This window comes from Tetrao urogallus, assembly GCF_951394365.1.
Source record: "Tetrao urogallus genome assembly, chromosome: 3".
Taxonomy (NCBI): Eukaryota; Metazoa; Chordata; class Aves; order Galliformes; family Phasianidae; genus Tetrao; species Tetrao urogallus.
The window spans coordinates 71,722,672-71,749,697 of record NC_136815.1 but is presented as its reverse complement, the minus strand read 5'-3'; the positions used below and the strand labels follow the sequence as shown (position 1 = coordinate 71,749,697).

Below are 27,026 nucleotides of genomic sequence, written 5' to 3'. Positions count from 1 at the left end.
CTTTTAAACAGTGAGTGTAAATTTAAACCCTGCTTTGTCATTTTACGTGTGCTAACATGAAGCACGTGGCCATAACTCACTGAATGAGCTCCTGCTGTTCATGCTGGCATTTAGGCACTTCTGTTTGAAAAAGCAAACAAACAAAAGTACTTCAGTGTAGTTCTCCTGTGCTTACTGTTTCAGTAGAAGATGACAAGTACTTACTGAAAGATTACTTTCTCTCGCTTGCTTATTTAGATTTTATTCTTACATGTTCTCCTTTTATTTGGTAAGTATTTCCGAAGAAAAAATGCCGAGTGAAATTCTTTCTCCGGTTTTCAGTTATGCCATTGTAACTTTATTTTGTTTTATTTTAGGGGTCTCGAGTCTGGTTGCGAGAAAATAATCAGCATTATCCAAGTACTGTTCATTCCTGTGCGGAAGGAGTCATCGTGTTCAGGACAGACTATGGCCAGGTATGGGCATTGTTCATGTTTGCTTTTACCACTTTTTGGAAGAGAAACTGTTCTCCTTAATGGTGAGGACATAGGGGAACATGAAATTTAAGGTTTGTGAATGACTTGAACTTGGAACTTTGGTTTTAAGAGCTCTTTCCATTGTATATCTGGTTCGCTGGTGTAAACGTGTCTAACGAAACTGAAGGAGGGCTGCCAGTTTGTGAGCCTTTCTCAGCACAGATCATTGGTTTCTTAATGTGCTGGCCTTGGGTGACCTTTCCAGGGCTGTGCATCTTCACAGAGAGAAGCATCATCATGCCAAGGTACAGTGGGAAAAGTGAGGCAGACCTCCTGCAGTAACATCAGGGCAGCACGTTTTGTGCAACTCTGCCAATCCTTACCACGTGAGAAATCGTGAGGGAAGGAGACCATTCCTCTGCTCAGTACCTTTTGTTTTGTTTTAACTGCTTTCTGCCTGCCAAGTACTCATGGCTCCTGTCTTTCTAGAGAAATGGGAATGGATCCAGCAGCTCCATCCTGTTTGCTCAGGTTACCTCAGCAATTGCAGGTGGTGTGTGCCTGCTAGGTGAGCACATCACTGGCAGGGCCTGGCTGCCAGCTGCAGAAAGAGGTCAATGGACAGCTCGTATTTTTTTTTGTCTGTCTTTTTTTTTCTTCATCTCTTCAGCCTGAAGAAGGCAGAACCAGCCCTACTGGTTGCTGACAGCATGGAAGTGCTCCGCTTCCTCACTTGCTGTCTTCATATATCTATTTATTCTACTCCACAAGGCCACAGTGTATCAGACTTCCCTTCTTAGGGCTTTCTTGAAAAAATTTCAGTAGAATTTAAGTTTTACATTAAGATTTAGTTATAAACATTAACACTGACATGAACATCAGCATCAGGAGAATACTGTCTTTGACTTTTGGGGGATGTGTTTTTTTTCACCCTCCTCAGTTTTGCTTCCATATTTATTTGCACTGGATGGAGGTAGCTTCAGGTAACGAATGAGGCTGATAGAAGTTTAATAGGATGGAAAACATTGCCTTTTCTTGCTGTCTTCATGTAATGTTTTTTTCTTGCTGTCTTCATGTAATGTTTTTTCTGAGTGAACAAGGTGGAAAAGCATGTCTGTCAGGGTACCCTTTCTATTTATTTTTTTTTCTTTTTTTCAAGTTTTTCTGCAAGCAGGAAAGGAACCAGACAGAATTGCTGAATGCTTTTTGATGGGCAAGATATAAGCTAAATTGCTTCTACCCTGGCAGTGTAGGACAGTAAGAAACATGAGACTAATGGGGTCTGAAACAGAGAAAATGAAAGTGCAGAGTAGCAGAGACAAGGTTATAATCAAGCACCCATGTCTTGTCATGCCTTTGGTGGCAAAATGTGATTATGCTCTACAGCTGTGGGGAGGCAGAGAGGTGAAGAGACTGGCTCTCAAGGGGTGAGTGAAGAAGACAGGATTGTTAGTCACATTAAACATCTGAAGGGTGTTTTGGCTGAGGCAGGAGGGCAGATGAAGAAGGTAATTCACAATGCTATCAAGTGAACGAAAGATGGATGTTGATAGAGGCATTCCTGACTGGTAGCAGTACTGGAAAGTGTTGAATTAAGATGCTCATTTTTGTGTGAGTGGGATGGACGAGTAGTGAAAGCCACACTGTAGGAAACTGAAAGAACAGCACAGCCTACTTCAGGTCACCAGGTGTCCTGGACTGGTGACTCAAAGGCGTGTGGTACAGGAGAGGTTGCACGCAAAACTAGGCTAAGATGAGTGACTAGGTGCAAAGCTTCCTTAGAAGAAAACAAGAAGACCCTGTTTGTACTGGTGTGTTTTCAGCAGGATGCACGTTAAATTGTATGTTTGCTTTTTCAGATTTGGGGATTTGTGTATTCATAATTTACCCTTGACTTGGTCTGCTGAAATTTGAGGCCCAGTGAAGTGCTGATGCTGAGACCATCTCCTCAGTTATTTGTTTAAAGTGGAATAAAGAAGAGTCTGTCATGTTAAAGCATCACAGTTGTATGTTGTTTGCAGAGTAGGAAGATTGCCATCTGTGTTGTTACAATAGCATATGCTCCAAGCCATGTGTAGCACTGAGCATTTCATTTAAGGGTAAATCCTATCCAGCCTCTAGTAAGAGTGACACAAAAGCTCAGGAGAGGCTACCTGGAATTTTTCAGAGTTTTGTAGTCTCAGCTGACTGCGAAGAACCTGGCTTTTAGAAGTGTTTTCAGCTTGGCAGACCTACTTACAGGAACTGCAGGTTCAGTTCTAAAATGAACAGCTTACTCTGGTGCCCTAACATGCAATGGCAGAGCTAGAATTGGCATCAGAGAGTGGAAAAGTTGCTTGCTGGCAGCCTTGTATATATGTATTACGTGTATTGTTTGTAATGCAGGCTGAAAATTCAGGTAATTTGGAAAGACATAAACCACCACTGTTACATAATCCAACTGATTCCATTTCCTCAGAAAAGCCTAATGCTGTAAACATCACATGAAAGAAACCCAACATTTTCAGTTTGTCCCGCTTGTTTTAAGAGCAGGTGTTACACTGTGCTGAGGAACAGCTGGGATGTAGAGAACAGCTGTCAGAATCAGTGCGTAACACCTCTGTCACCAGTGGGTCTGAGCTTACTGTGCTCCAGCAAAGGGCAGATCAGCAGTTCACTGCATTTATTATTTGAATCTTTTTCAAGACTTATGTTTTCAGAAGTGCACTCTAAGGAGATGTGTTGGTTGGTGTCAGTGCCAATTCATGTTGTTTATCCAGCTGCTTTCTGGCGTCCTTTGGAATGTCTTGCCTGTGCTGCTTAGCTAACTGCGTACTGCAAAAGGTAGAAAATAAGAGGAATACTTTAGGTAATGCCTGACAATACCTCTAATGGCTTGATGATGTTCTGCAAAACTGTATTTCATTTTGAAGAAGGAGGCAGGGTGGGTAAGGGAAGAGACATCAATGGGGGGGATGGTGGTTTTTCAAGTGTGGTCAGTGCCTTGATTCCCAGACTGTTCTGAGAACTGCAGCTGTTGTAGCCAAGTCTAATGACAAACTGATGAAAGTGTTGCGACCTTATCAAAGCACAGCACTGTAGTTAATCTCCTACTGAGTAACTTCTGTTAGGATTTGCAGTGCTCACCTTTCAGCTGAGTATGTTGCATGCATTCTCAAGGCAGACTTGGCAGGGCAATGAGACTTGGAAGGCAAGTTTACCAGTTGTGCTCAGTTTCAGGTGTTTGCTCACATTAGTTTGAAAAATAATGTGAAAAAAACATAGTAATATACATTACTGATTAATTTCTTCTATCCATTTTACTCTGAATGGTGGAAATAATGTTGCAGCAAAAAAACCTGTGGCATTCAGTCACATTGTGCAGGAGCGCTGGTTGTAAGTAATGCTGCTGAATGTGAATACTGATGTGTAGATTATGCCATACTCTTCAGAGCTGTAACAAGTTGCATATCAGGTTTTGGATCTGTTCTTGATAATCACATGCTAATAAAATTATTCATTGAGCAAGACTAATTATTCTAGTGGCATCTGCATGTTCACATTAAGTGGTTCATTTGTTAATTATTGTTAAAGACTGCTGTGATTCTGTTTTCTGCTGCCATCATCCTCTGTGATTTGATGGGGCTGGTGGAATAGCATGAATATCTTTCACTTTGTAAGCATCTCTTGCTTTCTGTAAGAGAAGACTACTGCAGTAATTTGCTGTTTGGCAGGATGGTTGTTTTGTCTTTTAAATTTTTTGTTCCACTCACGTGTATGAAGGTGAAAAAAGTGCTTCAAGTTTTGGAAATGCCATGCCAGCGAATGCCTCAAGTATGTTAGTGCAGTCTATGAATACCCAGATAAAAAATAAAAACAACAGCAAAAGACAACCCTATCTTTCCTTGCGTGTGTGTATATATTTTTAAGATGGCATTACAGATCTTGTTTAATCTTTGTGTGTAGTTTTCTTATTTCTTTTGGGGGGGGTTAAAATGATTTCTTTTTTAAGGATGTGTTTACAGTAAAGCAGACATTTCCTTGTTGCCGTAACATGTAAGTTTTTAATGAAACTATGTGAGCTTTTAAGGTACTCAAGTGAATGTTAAAGAAAATGCTGAAAGCCCTGCTGTTATTTCTTGCTTTGTCTGGATGACTTGTATGTATGTGCTCAGTAGAGCCTCAGTGGTTCTAAAGGGGGGAGAAAACTTTCCAGTTTTTTTCCTTTTTCAAATAACATGAACTTTATTACAGATAGAAATCCTATCATTTACCCTTATATGAAGAAGGACTATACTGTCCTGCTGTATAGATGCTCTTGAAACTATCCCCAGTGATAAGCGTAGATATTAAATACAGACAGCTTGGGATATGTGAAATCTATCAGGAGAACTTTCTCAAGTTGTATGGCATTAATGCCAAGAATGTCTTTTTTGTCTCATAATTAGGAGTATTTTTTCCTCTGTACATTCAAATAGGTAGAAAAATAGCATCAACAAATGTATAACCACCATTCCCTTTGCTTGAGGAATAATTGTGGTTTGTGTAAGGAGTGCTGCATCAAAGATAGAGAATTTTTGGACTTCTCAGAGTAGCACCTCACTGCACACATTCTAAATAACACCACTTTTCTTCAGTGGAAATTTACTGTAAATCTACAACATCGTGTGTGTAGAAAAAATCTGCTATGAAGAAATTCATACATGGAAAGTGAAAGTTCAACTAATTGCTGCAAACCATGTAGAGCCTGACATTGAAATTTAGGAACTCTTAATTGCATACTTGCTTAGTTGACTGAGAGGAACTTTTAAATCAAACATGTTATAAATAGAAGCAGCTGAGCTGTAGTATCCTAAAAGTGTAGGTTCTTTAGAAACAGATGTCAGATTTCACTGCTAGAGATTTTGTCAGTTCAAACAGCTTTCTGTGAACTTGCTTTACATAGAAGCCCTTCACGGGGTGGTGTTATGTCAGCAAAGGCAGCACTGCTCAATGTCCTCCACTTCAAATAACAGGCACCTGTAAATGGTTTGATCAGTAACAAAGGTATTTTTTCCTTTGTGTTTAACTTAATATGGCTCTTCTTGGGCATTTGTGCATTGCAGGAAATGGAGAGTCTACAGATGTTTCTTGTTAAACATGACTTGGGTATGTTTTCTATGGTTTTCACTTTTTTTTTTTTTTTTCTTTCCTTTTGGTTTTAGGGCTAGGACAGTTTCTCCTCAGAGGAGTTAAGATTTGGGAATTGCTTAGGAATTGTTTGAGCTTTTTTTTTTTTTTTTTTTTTTTTTTTTTTTTGATGGTTCAGTGAAGGGTAAATAGAGTTCTGTTAAATTTACCTGGTGATTATATGAAAAGGGAAAAAAAAAAAAGCAGCAAAAAAAAACAAACAAAAACCACCCCAGAAACCTGCAGGAAAATGATTAAGCACTTCTCACAAGTACTCCTTTCTTTGCCTTGTGTCCTTTCTCACCCCTACTTGGGACCCTTGAGCTAGTTTTTAGGACTGTGAGTAGTCCTTTCAAACAAGAGTCTTCCGTTCATATTCATGGGGCATGAATGACACCACTGAAGTTACTTGGCTTAAGCTGCTGAAGTCAGTAGGAGTGTGTATCAGTAAGCGCTGTGTTTGGATGCGTAGGTTCGTGGGATCAGGCATCTGACAAGTAAATCCTTTTGGACAAGGATTTTCTTAGTTATCACTGAAAGACGCTGTACTTGCTTCTAGCTCTTCCTTGTGAAGACTTGACTACATTTCCAAACAGGATTGTCTTTTCTATTTATTTATTCATTTTTTTTTACCTTTCTCTGAATTCAATGTCTATTGCCCTTGAAATACACTCTTACAAGAGCCCATTTTAAATAAGTCCTTTGTGCTTTTCCTTGTGTTTACAGCCTTTTAATTAAAATACACAAATACATATAGTGGTCTCGTCTGTGTTTGGTGTTAAATGAATTCATCTCTTTCTGAAACTTATGAAAAATGTTGTGCTTTTTAATTAAATGGCACTCAGAGTTGCAGCTACTCTTACTGTGCGCATTTGGGAAGCAGGTCCCCTGTCTCTAAGCGTGGGGTGAATTCCAAATTCAGCAGCTTTAAATCAGGAAATCAGATTCCATCTGTCTAAACATCATGAAGTTCATATTATTCTGTAGTTAGTTATATTTGGCTCAGCTGTAATAATTCTCTTGATTATTTCTGATATACTTAAAGAGCTTGGTGCTCTGGCTATCTGCATGCTGGCTTTCTAGGTTATTTGTGGGCAGGAGCAGTGTAGTTGCTGTTTCTTAAGGGGCTGTGCATGGGAATTAGGGGTGGTGTGGGGTTAGCCATACTGTCTCTTGATTCTTTGGGTTTATCTTCTATGGGTGTTTACATCTTCATGCAGGACGTCAAGGTTAAGCCTCTCCTGCTGCAAGCATCTGTCAACACACGTGTAAACATGGCTCGTGGCAGACGTGAGGCTTGGCCTTGGGGAGGCCAACTGCCTCACATGGCTCCTTCCATCCATCTGTCCTCCCGATATCCCCACTGATCCAGCAGCGGGGCCTGCCTGACTGCTGAGCAGTGTCCCTCCCACATCTCCTTTCCTACCAGGAGCATCCTGGGCTGCAGCTGAAGCCCACAGAGGCAACTCTGCTTCCAGGAAGGATTCAGTGTCACTGTAGGGCCTCACAGTCCTGTTTCTGTCAAAAGAAATGCTGCCTTGAAGCCCCAAATGTTACTTAGAAATATTTCATCAGTGACTCAAACTAAATCACTCATAAATCGAACAATTGTTTTTCTGATGTTTCTCATTTTTTTTGTTATACTTTCTAAGTACCGGCTAATTGGAGAAATCGCTACTTTGAGTCTCTTAAATTCTCCAAATTATAGGAGAATCTCTTTTCTACTGTAGCACACAAACATTAAAACAACACTTCATTGAGCTGGAAAAAAAAAAAAAAAGCAATATCTTTAGTAGGAAAGCTTTTTTCCAATGTCAGGAGTTAATTCAACTTGTCTTTTTATCTGCTTTCTATCAAAAGTAACATCTTTAGATAGCAGTTATTCTCACAGTATTTTTTAAAGGGTAATGGGGAATTCTCTTTCTGTGTGTGTTTTTGTCTGAACTACTGTGTATTTATTGCATGAAAATACAGACCTGGTTATGAAATGTCTTCTGAGATGTGTTGCACATGTGCTGTCCTTACGTTTTTTCCTGTTACTGCCCTTTCTGCCAAAACCACTATCAGTCTGATTAATTCCAGGAAAGGGAAAGTTTTAATCCTGCAATGAGATACTTTATTTTAAAGGTTGAATTAAAAAAAAAAAAAAAAAAACTGGCTGCCAGATCAAGCTGATTGTAGGGTTTTTTTTTCCAGAATTAACATTCGAGTTACCAGTGCACAGCCACTTTTTGTCAGAACTTAGGGAGTTTGAAAGAAAGCAGCTTAGAGATTTTTAATGCGCACATGATGAGGGCAGGAAGGCTAAGCAGTGGCCATAAATAACTTGTTTAATGTTGGGTTTTCAAGGGTTTTGTTCAGTGTTTCCTAAACATAATGGGACTGCTTGTTTTAACTAAACTGAAATTAATTTGTTTGGCATTAGTAAGGCTGCTGTTAAGTGCTTTACTAACAATGTAAATTAAATCTCTATGAACAAAAGCATTTATCTCTGCACAGAGTTGCTTTCTGCTTTCATAAGATCTGATTCAAGGCAGTTAATATCCAAGCTGCTGACAAAGGGTTATGTCTTGTGTCCCCATCGCTTGCTGTGGCCACGTCATCAGCTGTGGCTACATATACAGTTAAGATGTCAGTCTTCTCTCTTGCTTTCTGCATAGAAAATCCAAACCATCTGTGCCTTGTTGGGCTGTTATTGTGCTCCATTAAAGATAAAAAAAAAACTGCTTTTGTTTTAAGATTAAAGCAGATGTACACAAGCTGCCATATTAATTTCTTTCGTAAGAGAACACAATTCAGCTGTTCACAAAGCGTGGAAAGAAGTTCAGGCTGCCATGTGCCAAAAAGCAACAACAACACCAAATCCAGTGCCGTGATAATAAGCTTGTCACTTCCATTTTTTTTGTTGTTATTGAATTCCCATGGATTGGAACAGATTTTGTCACTCACTGCTGCTGGTGCTTCAGGAACATGTGGTCTGAGTTAAGCAAACACTGGGGTGCAGTACTCAGTTTTGTGAGAGTGACATTTTGTACCTCAAGGTGCAGATGAATGGTGGCTGAACACTGAGAATTGTACATGGAAAAGGCTTTCACCAACATGGCCATGAACTTACCTGCGTGAACTGCTGAACAAAATCATCAAGTATTTGGGTACTCTATCCTACTTATTTAAAACAAGTTTTGTTTTGTTTTGTTTTTTTCTTTAAAAAAAAAAAAAAAAAAAAGTCAGAATGACTGGGTAATTTTGAAAGGGATTTCAGTCACTGAGTGCTTGTGGAAAAAAATTGTAGTGTGTGAGCAACCATTTTCAAGCATAATGACAGACCTGAGAAAAGATTGTCCCTGCGTGCTCCCAAAGCTGCTGGCTAGGGAAGCAAACACAATCAGTAATCTTGACATGTGGCTGTCTGATGCTGCAGGCTACTCTGTAGTGGGATCATGGACCTGTTAGCTACTATCCTGTGAGCAGAATAAATGAAGTGCCGTTGGCAGTGCTTGTTTCTCCAGTAACTGGCCTCAAAAAAAAAAAAAAAAAAAAAAGAATCTAGAAGAAAGTAGAAGCCAAAGGGTCCTTTGTATGTGCTGTGTCCACTTTGTGTGTGGATCTACTTTGTGTTGGCTTTGGCATAGCATCCAGTTCTTTATATCATCATCTTGTGGAACATCACTAAAAAGCCATCATTCAGTGGCATCAGTGAGTCAATTTAGGGGAAGAAAAATCTTGTATTATGGAATTTTGAAAAAGCAACAAAGCAAAATAAACCATCAGGCAGATGCTTGGAGTACTGTGTTGGTTGCATTGGTGCTCTTGGTGCATGTAGTACTCAGCAGGTATCATGAAGTGGTGGTATTTACTTGGTAGGGAGGCAGCCCATGGCCTCTAGCAGGATATCTGGGGAAGGTTGCAATGCCATTTTTGTAGGTGAAAAGTTCATTTGATCTTTCCCTTGTAGTCCCTTGAGTAGAACTTGACATATTCATTACCGTTTTACATCAAATAAATCCTTAAAAGTCTGTATGTCCAGATATCGTTTTCTGCACAAGTTAACTTTCAAGCAAACTAAACCTGTGCAATCAAGTTGTGGTTCTGATGTTGGATCAGTTTCAAGGTTTGATGCCCAAAACATGCTTCATTTAAAGATGAAATAGTTTTTGGAGAACTCCACATTCTGTTTTGACCATGTCCAGAACTTTCTGTTTTCAGGGCAGCTAGCAGAAATGCAGGAACATGTAAGAGAGATGGAGCATGTTTTGCATTCAGGAGTTTCAAAATGTATTCTTAAAAATTTCAAAGCAACTTTTTTGAAAGGACCAAGCTTTCTCACGAGAAGGATATCTGAGCAAGATTTCCCCTAAAGCATTTTTGCAATGCAGTAATAAACTCCTTCAGTATTAGTTGCAAAAGGAACTTAAAGTACCCTTTATAGTGGTGCTTTTATGTTCGCTGAAGGAAGGGGGAGGGGAAAATGTTAGCATAGGTCATGTGCTTCTGCCTCATATGGCACGCTCTATTTTGTAAAACAAGTAAGTTCCTGTTGAGTATAAACTTGATGGAATTGAGAGATGATTTAAGGAGGTTTATCTATTCAAGCTGTCTTAACTAAGGAGAATTAAAAAATATATATATCGTGGGGTAAGTGTTGTATTGTGATAGCCAGGGAATGCTGTAGTGCCTCTTTGCACCATAAGTTATGCGGAGTGCAACCTGTGGCAGAGAGGTGACTGGGGCACACAGATGAGGAGAGGTGTGTACAAGGGAAGGGGAGGGGCTGGAGATGTTGTGGTCAGGCTTCTTCATGCTCCTCGAGGAGCTACAGCACCTGGCCCAGGCTGACCATGATGAAGGGCACTCAATAAATGTCATCAGAGCAGAAAGCCTCAGTAAATCTTCTCCGAGTAACAAAGAATACAAGGGAGACGGACTTTTCATCCTCCTTTCACATACTGGGATTTGCGCTAATGTAGCTCACGGTGGGGAAGCAAGGGGAGGTTCTGCCCAGCAGCAGCTGAGGCTCACGGTGAGCAGGCAGGCTGTCCCGAGGTGTTTGGCTGCCAAATATCTGAGGTGCTACTGAGCGCTCACTGTGGGATTTTTCTGCAGTGATTTATAGCTTTGTCGAACTGATGGCTTTTACAGCAAAGATAACATCTTGCTTCTTGAGGAGGTCATTCACTTTCTGAATGAAACATACCTTCTCCAAAGAAAAGGCTGGTGGAACGTTCAGGTATTGAATCGCCGCAATTAATGTAGCTGGAGCGAGACAAAAATGCTAATTTACCTGTGATGATAGACTTAAAATAAGCTAAACTGAAAGTATATCCATCGTTAGTAAGCTGTGTGCCTGCCATTGAGTGCTTCATCTGGAGTTGTCCAAATGCAGCAGAACTGTAAGCCACTGAAAGCAGATTTAGGAAAGGAATATTTAGCAATGTTAATAACCAGAAATGCCACGTAAACCTGTAATGAAAATAATGATATGTCTTTTACTGCTGATTACTTCTTTTGAAAGTGCGCTTTTCACTAGCATCAGCAAGGAGTTCTAATTAAAGGTAAATAATAAAATCTGTTCCATTATTAATGCTGCTTTCAGGAGGCGTTTAATATACACTGAAATTTGATGGCCAGACTTCGTTGCCATTATCTTTGCATCATCACTGGCTTAAATGCAATTAGAGAAGGTATCTGTCACTGCAAGATTTGCCCAGGAAATACAAAGTTCTGACAAGGATAATTCAAGGTCTGCTAGGCATTTGAGATATGGTAATGGTTTTCACATGTGCTCTGGGAAAGGAAGAATAAAGAAAGGAGAAAAACGCTATATTTTTGCATGATTGGGAAAGCAAAGGAAGCGTGACAAAGACTTGGTAAGTTCAGAATATGAGCACGTACATTTAAGAGTTAGAACGTTACTGCTGCATAGAGCCTGCGTGTGACTGGAAAACTGACACAGGAGGTAAGGGCTGCATCCAGCCCAGGCAGAATGCAAAGTGGGGGGAAGGAGGGGGACTGCTGTGGGCCCAGATTTTCTTAACATTGCCTTCTGTTTTCTTCTGGTTGCTTCTCTGGGTGTTTTTTTACTTTGGATTTCAGATGTGTGACAGTGTTAACAGATCAGACCAGAGAGGCACATTCAATTACTCCAAATGGAGTTGTTAATCCCACGATGCCTACAAAGTGTGCATTAAATAGATTTGTTCAAATGCTTTCTAAAAGTAGCAGAGCTATTCCAATGCAGTGCAATATCTCAGTGCCTCTATAATAGGTTGATGCTGCTCTTCTGAAAAGCAGTACGTCATCTGTATGTGTGTTGTGTAGGTGAGATGAGGAGATGTCCATGTGCACACACAGGTGCACTCCTGTACAATTAGTCTGCCACATCCCAAATACATGGGATTTGAAATGTATGCATTGTATGCACATCCATTTCTGCAGGAGAAATCCCAGGCAGCAATGTAGAGGTCTACAAAATTTTCTAAACAAAGTCTTGGTTTTTTCCAGCCAATTCACACTAAAGTTATCTTAAACCCCTGGACCTCAGCTAAAGAAATCATGATTAGGGAGAACAGCATTCGCCTTTGATATTGATAAGCTCTGCAATCAATCAGGGTTTGAAAAGTCCTTGAGCATCGCTACCTGAATCAATGCTGTTTGAGTATGAAATCCCTCCATCTGACTCTCTACAAGCTGAACAAACTGTTTACTGTACCCAATCTCCTCAGCTGATGAGGCAGCTTGGAGTAGACAAAGATTTAGACACTACAAACATTGAGTTGCTGAAGCTGCTCTCTAGCCGTGCATTTTTGCATGACTTTTAACCTATGCACAGTGTGATGTGGTCATCAGTTACAGTGTGGACATTATGTAAATATTAGGTAGCCTATCAGATGTGGTTCAGGGCTGCAGTTACAAGCAGTGCTTCCTCCGTTTGTGCATTAAAGTGGAAAGAAATGGTTGATTAGCAGTGGGTAACTGATTAGGGAACTGTGGGCAAACATTACCACACTTAGGCTTGCAAAACATGTTTGCCTTTGAAGTGATATCAACTGAAAACAGTAGCTACAAAAGCTGCTTTTCTTGAGAAGTTTCTGAATGGAGAGTGGATTTATTCTTTATAGTGGAAGATGAATTAGCTTTACATTTGGTACTTGGTTTTAGATTTTTTTTTTTCTCAAGTTGCAATCTTAAGCTCTTACTATGAGTTTTTAACGATGAGGCTTTTTCACATGAAGAAGTCTCATCAGCATCATTTCCTTGCATGGCACTGCTCTTAAATTTCTTTCTAATTTGCATTTAGACTTAACATCCAGGACTGTGCTGTTACTTCTGCAAGAGTTCAGGTGCACAGTGATGCTGAGTAGCAGGCCTTCCATTTGCACCAGGACACAACTGAAGCTGGCCTCCTTTTTCATGCCATTCTTTGCATAAACTTTCCTTTCTGGTAGGCACATGGGCAAATAATATACAAGTTGCATAAGGGAAAAAAACTATCCTCTGAATATCCAGGCTTGCTAACCAATCCAAAGCACATCTGCTTTTTGGAAAGGTTTGTGAGATGATCAAAAGCAGAAAAAAGTCTGGTTACTAACCCAGTAGTTTCATCTACTGCTATAATTAAGCTCTGGGGCACTTGTGGCAGCATTGAATCTCAGTTTTGCATGAAGCCAGTTTGCAGCCTGGCAGGAACTGTCCCTTGACATGAGTTTTCTGAGCCTACTCAGCGCAGCGCCCGCTTTCAGTATATGGGTTCACTCCTTCTGCCTGCCAGCAACACCCCCAGCATCCCCATCTGGTTCTTGAATTACACAGGCACCGGCTTAACACCTCTCTGAGTAACAGTTCTTTGCAGTACGTGGGTAAATATTTACATGTCTTTCCCTCCCACTTGGTGGAATACTCTGGTTTTGTACAGTACAAAGTGCTTTGTATGGAAGGGGAAAAAAAAAAACAACAACATTGTTCTACAGTTTAGTTTTGTGGGGGTGTTATGTTTATTTAACAAAGGCCAAACACGACGCTGCATATGTTAAGCAGCAAAGCCCTGCTTTCATTCAGGGCTGGTGGATTTATGGAGAGGTGATGGACTGCAAGGTCACACAGGGAGTTGGTGTTGAACCTCAGTCTTGGGTCCTGCTGACTCCAGTGCTTTATTTCATAGTCAGGCCATACAGCTTTGTCTTTGCAAATGACTGCAGCAAATAAAGCATACTTACTCCTGGCTCTTCTACTCCACAGTTAATTTAAATAAACAAATGTTGTGGGGGCTGTTCTGCTCATTTATCTCGGTATTGATAGGCTGAGACTTGTCTCGGCAGTTAGTGAGGAATTCTGGAAAGGATTGTGGTAGTTTGTTTTGATGCTTCAGAAAGATTTGGGTGCATTAAGGTACATATTAAATCCAAATAAATTTGAGTGTTGGCTATTGCTGCTTATATTCACTGCAGAACGGTGGTGTGTGCAGATGCCAATTTGCTTTGCTACTCCACCATGCCATTGGCCATTTGCCTTTATGCAACAGATTGAGGGAATTGTAGTGCTGAATCAATTGAAAACTCACGGCAGGACTGGGCCAGTGTCCTCTTCTATTGTAGGTGACACGGTGAGCAGAGGAACTGGAGCCATCAGTGGCTTGATCTGTGCTCACACAGGAGCAAGATCCTCCTTGGCATACAGTAGCAACTACAGAGAAAAATTGGTCTGGGTAAAACTTCTTGATGCTTTCCTTTATGTGACTGTAATGTCTGCTGGGTGGGATACATGCTGCTAGAAAAGCTGGCTGTTGGTCCTGTGGGTTTGCAGAAGAGAGGGGTTCCTCGGCTTTTCAGAGCATGCCAGGTTTTTTATGCTTGAAACTTTAACTTCTACCAGAGTTTTTGGCCATGGCTTTCAGCCAGGAGCACTGCAGGAGACTTGGTGGCAGAGACAGAAATAAACTCACAAATGCTATCCACTAATTGCTAGTTCAGAAATTTAAAAAGTAATCTGCATTTCTGTATAGGGAAAAAAAAAATAGTGGTCCAACACCTGAAAAGCATTTCGTGTCTGTGTTAGCATGGATTTGGCCATGGCAGAACATGCAGTTATGCTGCCCTGGCACATTAGTTGAGGCCGCAGCCACCCGGTGGTGTCACTTGAATGATTTGTTAGCACTGCATCTGGCTGCCGTCCGCATTTCCCTTTGTGCAGCTTCACCTGACTTTATAGCTAGCTCTCTTTGTTCAAATGTTCACAGTCCTGTGAGTATAACATGGAAAACTTAGCAATGAAGTTAGTTTTTACTGATTTTATTTTTTAATTTTACTTCTTACGTTTTCTGCAATCTGCATTTTGAGCAGGCATTGGTTTTAATTTAATTTCCTCATTAAACTATGCTATTGCTAATTTCCAGTATTAAAAGTTTCTTTTGTTATGCATCAAGTATAGTGTTCCAAAGGCTTTATTTTCCAAGTTACTTTTTGTTTTGTTCTCTACAAACAGGTGAAAATAGATATATTCTGTTCATTTCTTTTATGACAGCTACATTTTGGTGTTGGTTTGAATCTCTCCGATCAGCATCTGTCTGCAGAATTTATGCCACGTCAAAGTATGCTCTCAATGTCAGTTGCAAGGTAGAAATAAAATTTCTAGCTTTATGCATTTAGTAGTAAAACAACAGAGATCTTATCACTTGTAAGAGATGCATATTGCTAGGCTCAGCTGAAAACTTGATGTGTGGTAGGAAATCAAGCTAATACTTGCTCCATCCATTAAAAGGAGCTAACACAGCAAGAGGCCAGGATAATGAGAAGAATATAAACGGAGCAATGAATTTTACTGTTAGGCTGTAGTTTTGAAAGCTCATTATTGAACAACAGGTTTGTGAAGAGGCATGAAAGAGAAGCCAGTTCGTACCGTTAGAGTACAAATGACATTTGAACTGTATTTTAAAAGGTCTTGAATCTCTTTTGATCTATGTGGTAGAAGTAAAATTCTGAGTTTTGGTCTTTGAGCTCATGGAAAACTCAGTTTCTGGGAGTAGAAATTTGATATCTTAAGGCCTGTCTTTCACTACTTGCTTTCAGACTCAAAATTGTTATACGGATAAAAAACTCCAACGACGCCATGTTGTTGAGATGAAAAGAAACCAGACAAAACAACAACCCCAAAGTGTCATCTTTACTTTTTCATTCTGCTTGAGAAGTGTTGCAACTTTTCTTACCGTAAATAAAAACAAGACTATAGTCATGAGAGATTTTCCATAATAGCAAATATTAATGAATATAACACTTTATAGTTTGTAAGGAGCTTTTCTTCACCAGAAGAACTGTTTTCAGAAGTCTCCCAGCAGAACTGCTAGCCACCACTGTAACAATGCTGAGCACCTGAATGTGCAGCAATGCTCTGGGCAGTGTGTGCTCTGTGTTTGAATGAGGAATGCGCTTACACATGCACGTTGAGAGCTTGGTTTGGTCAGAGACTGCCGTGGGCTTCTGTGAAGTTGGGATTGTCCAGCCAGGGTGGAAGTTGTGTATTGTTAAAGATGACAATCCATTGGATGTTGTTGCTTCAGTAGCCAGAATATACATTCATCACAGCCCCTTCCCATTGGAAAGAAATATTTGGTGGCTGCTGATCTGGATGTGCTTCTTTGCCCTGCGATCCAGCAGCAGTTGTGGAAATGCTTGTTTGAGCTTGTATCAGCAACACATCTTTGGTGATATTGAATTTGAGGTGGCATCAATGTCTTGTCAACATGTGAAATTCCCTTGTGTTTTTGAAGACTGTTCTGTGCCGTTCCTCCTTGGGAGGTTGCTCTGAGTGCATGTGCATTCCTGGTTTGAACTATGAAATGTTCATTCACTGCATTCAGTATTGGGCTTGTGAAGTTCTGTGCTGCAAGTGGCTGTTTCTCCAGCAGTTCAAACCTCCTACAGATTGCCTGGTTGGTTAGACTTTGTTACCTCACAGTTTGACAAAATACTTCAGAGGTAAGCTCCTTCTCACCAGGTCAGATACATAAACAGGTGCCTGTGTTCTTGACCTGTGTGAAGAATCCTTGTGAAGAATCCTCATGTTTGGGGAAAACAAAACAAAGGAGTACCTTTTATATTGATTTTATGCTGAAGTTACATTGCAACCCAATGTATCTCCTTGCATGACCTGAAGAAAGCTACCGCCAAATTGTGATTGGAACTGTTTTAGCTACAGCAATACGAATTCTGACATTAGCATTTTGTTTTGATACAGAAAGTCTTTCTTTCCCTTCCCTGCAATATCTTCCCAACATTTTTCTTTGACTTTCTGGGAGTACTTTACAAAGTTCAAATAAAAATATCTTTGTGGGCACTGATACCATCATAACTCCATCTGATGTAGCACAGTGGTTTGACTGCAGTGGTGCGACTTTATCAGTAGAAGGACACCCTCGTAGTTAGTTACTGGATTTTGCTGAGGCAAAGCTGTTCTGAGTTGCACTGCAACTGTGAAAAAAAAGTCCTGTGGGATCCAAGGTCTCAGGGCCTGCCAGCATGGTTTCGGTCGCACATGGGAAAGGGTCAAGTGATTTCGGTAACAGCTGAGGCAATGTAGTTGGATAGGGTTCGACCACTCAGTTGCTGGCAGTACAGTAAAGCGAAGGACCACTGGGCTGTTGGAGCCTACAGCACCAAGGGAATCGTTTCTGAGTTTTATTACATCTGTGTGAGTTTTATAAGGATTGAATTGTGCCCCAAAGGGCCTCAAAGAAGATTTTGGCAGACGTGCTAGCACTTCTCAGTTGAGGGGACAGGCGGCTAACCCTGGAACAAGTAACCCTAGAAGCCCTGTGAGGAAAAGAAAATTCACCCAAAAAGCATGCTCTGTGCTGAGGTTGAGGCCTCAGCTAGGAAAATTTGTGTTGTGAATCAGAGCTACCTCAGCAAGATCCAGTGCAGACCTGCCCTGGCAGCAGAGCCTCTAATGCCGACAAGTCAGTGCCCTCAGAGACCAGTGCCTGCTCATGTTCTGTCCACATCAGAGCATGTCTGAGGTGCCTCAGTGGCCTTGCTGTGAGTTCAACAAATGGAGGGGTCCAAGAAAAGTGTGTGTTCAGCTTTGTTATCTGATCCCATCTATTAGAAGGACTGTACACCCTGCACGTGTTTTCTTTGACTTGTCCTCTACAGAAGGGCTTTTGGTAGGCCAGCTACATCCATCCGGGTGACAACAACTTCCCTTGCTGGTGCTGGAGCTACACAAGTGTGTTGTGTGTGTCCCTGCCTGGCGAGGTGAAGCTCTCTGTGGTAGACGTGGTCTGGTGGTGTGGTGAGAATGTTCCGTTTCTGTGCAACCTCTTGATAAAGGTGCCTATTTTGGTCCTAGGAAATCAGTTAAATCAAAACTTGTAAATAGTGGTAACTGAAATCAGGCACTCTAATTTAAATAACAATGAGCCTGCATAGCTTATTTTTAAAGATGATAAGTCTTGTTTTTGCCGTGTACAGTTCAGTGTTTCATGCTAAGATTTTTTGCATCTAAATTCTAAGCATTGAGCTTGAGCCGTACATCTCCTTTTAGATCTTCTTCTTCCTCTGAAAATTTCAGCTGCAGTGAAATCCAAGTAATGTAAAACCATGGGGAATGTGTTGTAACATTGCACATTGGAAAATTCTATTAACATCTGTAAATGTGCTGCAAGTGGGTATTCCACAGGTATGTTCCTGTGGGGTGTTTTTTCCTTCCCATACTGTATTGTGAATTCCAGAATTGAACATTTCCAAACAAAAACAGTTATTTTCTGATAATACAGGAGTCTTTTGAGAATGACTTAGTACAGATTAATTTTCAAACCATGCAAGAAACAAGCATGGTTTTCTTGCACCAACATGTCTTCTGAACTAAATGAGATGGTTATTCGTCACTGGTACTGAACTTTTGTTGATAAAGTTGACTGCAGAGGTCTTTGCCTGCTTTGCTTGCTCGTCCACAGCTTGTTTATCTGTGTGAATGTTAATGGAAAAATGCAGAAAGAGATTGGCACAGAGAATTTTGTTTCAGGCTATTGTAATGCAGAGTGACAGATAAATAGTTTGTCTTATACATGAATAGTTGATAACATTTTGCTGTGCTGACCTAAAGGAATATATACACACATACATGTTTATAGGTATATTTACATATGTATGTGCTTATACATACATCAGTTCTTTTAGAAATTCATCTCTTTCGAAGGTTAAATAGTTGTATATGCGCTTGCATTAGCATATAAGAAACTTGCTTTTAGTGCTGTATCTGATTCATGTTTTGATGGTGAAAGAACTTGCTGTACAGATCCTAAGGCTTTTTTGTATCATGACATTTTCCGTATTTTGCGGTTGATTTAGAGTCAATCTTTAGTTACAAGTCACCTGGTGGAGAGTCAGCTCAATACTACAACTACTTTGTCATGTCTCCTCACCAGGCCTTTAAAGAAAAAGTACAGAGGTAATTGGAACTGCAGATCTGAAGTCCCTTTCTTGTTAACCAGGAGCATGAGCCTCTGTTGAATTGGCTTCTGTTTGCCTGTTTCGTAGCTTCAGGCAGTGTTTGGGGCAATAAAATACTTCCAAATGAAATACTTAGTGGAGATGAATATTTTTCCTCTCATTTGGAATTACTTTCATGTTTGTATCCTGGCTGTAGCCAGCTTAACCGCTTACTTGGAGGCAAGAGTCTGGCCTTCAAGTAAGACTATTTGAGTTTTTAGAAGACTTTTTTTAGAGTGCACCCATGCTGTCCATGTTGGTGTAGTGGGAACCAGTCTTGCAATGCTGTATCCACAGATATGCTTTCTGAATTTTGGTTTTATGAGACATTGTTCCTTGCTGGTGAGAATGTGTTTGCACTAATGCCTGCATGACCTTAATGATATTAAGCAGGATTGCAGTCCTGGGGCCATGCTGCAGTATGGTTATTGGGCAGTACCTCTGTGCTCTGAATGTGACGGTCCAGGAGTGTCCTCCTGCAGTCCTTATCTCCACACACACCATTCCCTGTATGCTGAATACTCTTCAGCATCGCTGATGCTGGGGACACTAGGCTTTGGGCAGATGAGGCGGAGAACCACTCACAACATTGCTCAACTCAGGTTTTGGAAAATCAGTGGGACAAGGGTTGAGGGCCATTAATAGTATACAAAAGAAAAAAGAAAAAAAAATGTTTGCCAGGGAAAAGGCTTCTAGGTCATAAATGAAAGCTCCTTTAAGGATGAAGAAAAGAATTTTGTAATATTTCAGGGCTGAAGCTTTACTAAATGGGGATTGAATTTAGATGTGTCTGTTTTCTCAGTTATATGGCTGCTCAATTGAAAATAATATAATGGTCTCTCTAGCTTCGTATTCTTTGACTGTAAGATTGAAACATGCCCTTGTAAATGTTTCTAGAAACTTCTGCTTTAATCCCAGAGACTAAAGCTACTTGTAACAAATCCTTGCCTTGTCAGAAGAGTAGAGAGTTGGTGCATGGAGCTGAGTGATTGTGTTGTGACAGTGTCTCTTTTGTAAATCTGTGTCTTGGTTCTGAAACATGCATAGGTCAGGCAGGAATAGGGAGAAACAGCTTTAATTAGCTGAGGTAAATACTCTCAGGGTAGCATGACATTAGGTAGTGCTCTGTGTAGCTAAGCTAAGTGATTCTTTAATGCATTCTTTTTCCTTGAATCTGACTTTCAAAAAATCCTCCTACAGAACAAATAAAGTTACAGTTCTTTGCATTACTTCAGTGGGCAAATACACCCATCAGCTTTTAACTTATGTAGATAAAAACATTCAGAGCAACTCTGTTATTTTTTTTCTTCTACATCCTTTGCAGCACAAATTGTTTCTCTTTTTTCTTGCCTTAAAATGAGTTAAAAAAAAAAAAAAAAAAAAAAAAAAAAAAAAAAAGAATCTTTGCTGGCTTTGCATTCCACCAGAATTGTGAACAACAGTGTATTGAATTTTGCTGATTGCTTGCAATTTTCAGTGAGCTCTAGCTGTTAGAGGAGTAGGGCCGGGATGTGCTCTCTTCAGTGCAGGGACTTGCTGTTGCCTGGAGTTCAACAGGGTTTTCCAAGAGTTATTTATTACCAGCTCACCTTGGTCCCCTGTGGATGTGTTGCTATATTCCCCACTCTCTGTCTCTCTCACGTAAAGGATTGCGCACTCTAAGTGTCTGTAGTAAGAGTAAATAGTTTGTATGCTAGCAGGAAGACTGCACCCTTGACAAGATTGTGCATGTAATAAGCCAAGCCTGTTCTGGAAGGTAAGAGGGGTGGTGTCTTTAGGGGAAGAGAACACTGATCTTACTATGGGGAAAAAAGCAGCCCTACCTCACTTGCAGGGGAGCTTTTTCCCATTAATCTCTGTAGCTGTGTTTTAAAACGTGACATTTATCAGAAAACATTGTAAAATAAACCTGTTTGGATAGGTGAGTGTATCATGGGAGTGTGTGTAGAAGGCATTACTACTCACTAATAGGAAAGTTTGCATTACCCATGAATCTCCCAACCCCTTGTTCCCAAGCAAGTAGTCAGAGAAGGTGGTCTAATTTTCATCCGCTTCTCCTTTCTTTAAAAAATTATTAGTAGCACACTGGGCTAATCTCAATATATTTCCTGTTACTGGGTAGCTACTCTTTTTGCCTAGACTTGAGCTTTTAGAGGGTGCTTGAGGCTTGTCAAGACAAATTCAAAACCAAATTGTATTCTTACAAACAAAGAAGAATGCTTGGTGTATTTTTCTTTGCAGCAAAAGGTTGTTTTTTTTTTTTTTCTTCTTTCTAGAACTACAAAGACCATGGTTAAATACAAAGATATCAAGTAACCTTCTAAATATAAGGCATCTTCCTTGTCTGTCTCCTTCATCGTTATGTCACAACTATGGAAGTACTACCCTGGGAGCTATGAATTGCTCTTTGCCTGTTTCATTTTGAACCAGTTGTAACTGAGCTTGTCCAACATACACATACAAGCTATCTGATATGTAATTTTCTTTTCAAACGCAAAGACAGGTTAGCTGTGAGAAATCAAATTGTGCACATTTTAGTTAGTGGGCAACCTTCCTGTGTTAAATTTGTCCTTTTGTTTCTTGCAAGGCAAAAGGTTCGTAGTTCAAATGTAAGCCAACCAGTTTGTACGCTGATTTTTATGGGAGTGACTTGGAGAACAGTCTGTCAAACTTTTACAGCCACAAGCAACTACTTTTCCTTATCTGCATATAATGCATGTTCTCACGCAATATCCATGTCACAAAGTAAAACTTATGACACTACTTTGGAATCTGTTACATCTTTTGACCACTCCATGTGCTGTACTTGTTGATTCATGCCCTGGAATGACTGAGTTCTAGCAGTGCCGCTTACTTAGTCCTCTCTCGGTTTTTTGTTTTGTTTTGTTTTGGGTTTTTTTTTTTTTTTTTAATTATCTGAAGGTTTCATGTTTAACAAGCACAAGCTCTTCACAGGTGCAAAGGTGCAATGAAATGAGATTCTTACCTGCGTAGTAACAGGAAATTAAGAGAAATACATGCAGTTTTCTCAAAGGATGTAAAAAGGGGAAGTTGTAGTGAGTCTAGGAAAGACAAAAGAAAAGCTCTTTTACACCATGCATCTCTTATTCCTCTTTGAGTCTGGTTTGTTCTTTATACTTATAATGGAACCAAGCTTTATAGACAAAATAATATTTTTCACCAAAGCAGACAGTGAAAGTACTACTGCATTGTAATTATTTGTACCTCAGTATCTCCAGAAGATCTTTCCTTCTTTGTACCAGAAATGTAAAATTTTATAGCAAAAAAAAGTAGCCTTTTTTTTTTTTTTTTTTTTTTTTTTAGTCGTCTTATTTCACTGTCTCCCTCTCACTTTGCTGTGGTTTCATGATGATTGGACGCTGTGAAACACTGAGCTGTGTTTGTTGATCTGAAGCCAGAGCTGTTCTTAGGCAGAGGAGGGCTGGAAGACTTCAGCTGTATTGTGTGTGTATGTATGTGTGGTGTGTGTGTGTCCATCCCAACACACACACACACACACTTTAAAATAAACAAACAGCTGAGGAAAAAATGGAGTCACAAGAAGAAAATGTGCAGAGCTGGCAGCTGAGCTGTTGGTAGCAGCCCCCTGAGAGGCGTGGGGCAATGCAATCCCACTCAGCCTTTCAGCGTGTGGGTGGTGGTTTTACAATTGTATGGAAAGGCCCTTGGCCGGCCGGCTGGCTGCTGTTGGAAGATGCATGCAGCTTTGTTTCACACTTGTCCAGACCTGTTCAGGCCTGTCCTGTAGCAGGCTTTCTTCCTGCCACAGCTAGCTGTCTTTTGGGGATGGTGGGTCAGCCCTCATTGTGCTGATTGAACATGGTCTTGCTGTTTCACAATTACTCCTGCTTCTGACCCCCTTTCCCCACCTTATCCCAGTCCCTGTGATTCCTGCTGGGTCTGGGGAGCAGCTGAGGGACCCCTGTCCCTGGGAGCACTGGGTACCACAAAGAGGTTGTTGTGATCCATAGTGTCCCAGCATCTAGGAAGACTGTTCTACTGTGGTGCAGAGCTGAAGCAGAACTGCTTCTCTCCATTTCATCTGTGCTGTGGCAGAGTCAGTTTCCACTGTGCTACACATCATAGAATCACCAAGGTTGGAAAAGACCTTCAAGATCATCCTAGTCAAACTGTCCACCTATCACCAATATTTCCCTATTAAACCATGTCCCTTAGTACAGCATCTAAACGTTTCTTGAATGCCTCCAGGGATGGTGACTTCACTACCTCCTTGGCCAGAGCCTTCTTCTGTCACTGCCTCCTAGTCCCCTTGTGTCACTGATGCTGGCCTTACTGCTGGACCATGCAATGCGAGCAGTGAAGTCACCAGTGATCTCTTATTATATCCAAGCTAGTTCCAGACAGGAACTTCGGTGTCCTTGTACCATGCATACCAGTGTCCTGCTTCATGTACCGTGCTTAGAAGGAACTCTACTGGCAGTGTATGGAGCCAGGTGAGATTTAGCCCCAGTGCAATATGTCTTAAACTTCTTTTGGCCCAAGGCTGTGCTGTTCTCACCAATGCTTGTACAGCCTTTGTTGGCTATGTCAGTGACATTAGTTAATTTTTACTTTGAGTGAGCTGCCTGCACCTGTTTTTTGATGTGACAGTATTTTCGTTCGTGGACTTCATAGGCATTGATACACAACCTAAGTAAAGGTTGTATTGCTAACACTGCTAACAAGAAAAAAAACAAGTTTCTGATAGCTGGAGCACATGCTTGGGTGGAAGAAACTGTACTGTTGTGAGACCCAGAGCTAATTTGAACAGGTTGAAAGGCAGCTTTGAAGACCCACTGAGGGGTGATCTGTTGCTTCCTACCCTGTAATTAATTGCCTCTGTGTCAGAATGGGGCACACAGAAAAAAAGGGGTCACCCCTTCCCCATGTCATCTGAGGACATCTTCCCATTGTCTTCAGCCAGAGCTGGAAAGATTCCTGATTGTTGTTTAATTGGATTAATGAATATAGTAATGGAAGGACTGGCCTTGCTGTGTTCTCCTCAGGCAGCGCTTTCCTGAAAGGCTGACAAATTCTTTCGAGATGGGTATTCATGATAAAAGTTAACTTTGAAATAGAGTAGCCTTGTGAACAAAGCTACTGTAAAAACTGCACTGTATGCTGAGGGAACATGCCACGTGTTACATTCACCTACTTGTAATTCTGCTTTGAACATTCTCCATTATGCATTATGTGTCATCCTGTACATGTTTGCTTTCATATAGATGTGCTTAGAAGCTCCTTGCATTCAGAGCTTGAATTCTTCCCCTTTACACTCCCACATCTTCACATATTAGTTAGCATTATATACTTTGCTTTTTGGAGAAAGAGAATTGAATAGAGAGCTAACGGTCTAAAAAGAAGTCCTTCAATGAAGAGGCTTTGGGCTGTGAATAAAATATGCTCTTGACTCTGTAGTTAGCAGTTATAACCGTGTCAAAACCTCTCACCACAGATGACCTGCAGGAACAACAGGTAAACAGTGGCACAGTGAAAAGACTCTTCTTTTAGAAAATGAGGGTGACAGGGACTAGTATGGGAGCCAGGATTTGTGTGTCATTTGAATCATTTATCACCCAGTCCCTGCTTTCAGGAATAACAACAGTAACCACTGGCAGGGGCATAGGACATGGAAAGGAGAGCGGAGAATCTGTTGCCAGTAAGATGGGGATTCTGGCTTGTCTTTGCAAAACAGTTGGCTATATAATATAAAAAGTTCGAAAGTTAGCTTTAAAAAAAGAGTAGAAGGGATCTGTGGATTTCGTTGTCTGTTAAAATGAGTAGCTCATGCATCACTTTGGATTTACCATTTCAGAATCTCTATGAACTTATACAGAGCTTTGTACTAATCCTTCATATTCTTTTTTTTTTTCCTCATAGCACAAAAATAAAACAAAACCTCGCAATTCTTTTATTTGAACAAGCAAAAGTAATGCTAGGCTGTTATCTACATTTCACCGGAGTGGGATCAAATGATCTTGGAAATTAGTCCCTCAAAGAGGATTTCAGAGCTCTACAAACTTACTGTCGTGTTAACCTTTTGACTATTCTGCTTCTTTGGAAAGCTGTCAGTACAGAAGAACCTAAAAGGCAGCTTTTAAATTAAGAAGGAAAGGTAACACTGAAACAGACCCATTCTTGTTGTGAACAAAAAGTCATTTGATTTTAAGTTATTTGATTATAATTAAATATTATTGCTGTGAAGTGAAAGGTATTTATAATAGGAGAAACCAAGCCAAGTTTTGGAGAAACTTAAATAAAGTGGCAACATACTTCAATTACAAGAGTTTTATAATTAATGTTGTCTGGAGATCTGAAAGCTAAAATTGTGTATGAGTCTCTGTGCTTGTGCAAGTTGCAAAGTCTTTAGATCATAAAAATTCACATAGAATACGTAACTCAGTAGACATTTTTTACTTCAACACTGGATTCAGGAAAAATATCAGTGTTTTATTTCTTTGTATTGTTTTATTTGACTGATGGTTTAGGACACCTCACTTAACATTTATTTTTTCTGTTTTATTAAGAACTGTACTTCATTACTTGGCAGCACTGGTGTTGCCATTTTTTCACAATCCTTAATGTTACGTCCTTGTTTAGGTGTTGTCTGCGCTGAAGAGCAGTCAGTTAACTGAAAGCTTGACTGCTGCAGCAGTCTCAGTGGGAGTACCTGAGCCCATCAGGTATTGTCTTTTTTCTGCAGGAGGAACAGATGCAGGATGCCTCCAGCATCAGATGCTACAAGAACATCTTTGTTTTTATAGCTGATGCAGTAGCAGGGTTTCCTTTGCTTATCCTTTTTTTGGATGTCAGGGAGAAGTCTTTACAGAGTGGTGAGGTACTGGAACAGGCTGCCCAGAGAGGTTGTGGATTCCCCATCCCTAGAGGTGTTCAAGGCCAGGTTGGATGGGGCCCTGGGTAGCCTGGTCTTATATTAGATCTGGAGGTTGGAGGCCCTGCCTGCAGCAGGGGGGTTGGAACTTGATGATCCTCAGGGTTCCTTCCAACCCACGCTATTCTATGATTCTCCTTCATTAATTTTGTCCCAGGTGTGCTGGCTCTGCTTCTTTGCTACCTGGGGCAGCAGAGCCAGGTTAGTGTTTGTGAGTGGAAGTTGGATGGTAGTGGTTGGGGTGCCCTGATAGCCTTGTTCCCAGAGAATTTCTCCACATGCACTCCACCTGTCATCCTCCTTTGCTGTACTGCCTTCACCCACAGCTTTAGTGGCATTATCAAAGGACATGGGACATGGTGAACAGAAGGCAAGGTCTCTGCAGGGTTTGGAGGCTGTCTGCATATACAGGTCAATTCATATGAGCATGGTGCAAAGAGGAACGGAGAGAACTGAGGCTGAAAGGTTTGTGCAGACATTGCTCTGATTTTGTTCTCCTAGAGGACCTTGTCAGGGTGTAACCTTCTTCAGTGAGCCTTCATCCAGGGCAAGGCTGACTTTGCATGAATGGCCCCTTCGAACTCGAGCTGCCAAATAAATGTTGCCTCTGATTTTATTACTGCAACATTACACAAAGACTGTTCATATTCCAGACTCAGAGGCAGTCTAATCAGCTGCCTGCAGGTTTTTTATTATTTTTTGGAAGAAAAATGGCCTATTGAGATGAATTGCTGTGTGACTCAAAAAAGCTGGTGGAATTTGCAGGCTGCTTTTTGAATAGAGTTGTTTCAATTCTTGATAGCAGGGCATTTTATTCAAATTCTGTCTTGTTCATTCAATTGCAAATAATCATTGTTTATCTCGTCTAAATCATTGAATAAATATGAATTTAAAATTGGGAGTTTCACTCCATCTCTAAATGGTGTTGACAGTCAAGATAATGCTTTCAGTGCCTTCCATTGTCTGGAAATGCACTTTCTGTTGCGTGGCAAATGATGGATAAGGGGTGACAGAGGGATTTCCTTTGTT

At 40.6% G+C, this 27,026-nt stretch overlaps 1 protein-coding gene across 1 annotated transcript in view; it reads left to right on the top strand.

Moving 5' to 3' along the window:
• Positions 1-27,026, top strand: part of MYO10 (myosin X) — a gene marked incomplete at both ends in the record, with an annotated part of 150,740 nt that overhangs the window by 28,799 nt on the left and 94,915 nt on the right. The window contains one exon of the mRNA XM_079533292.1: positions 357-455. Coding sequence (XP_079389418.1) covers positions 357-455 — 99 coding nt within the window. The remainder of the gene's footprint in view (positions 1-356; positions 456-27,026) is intronic.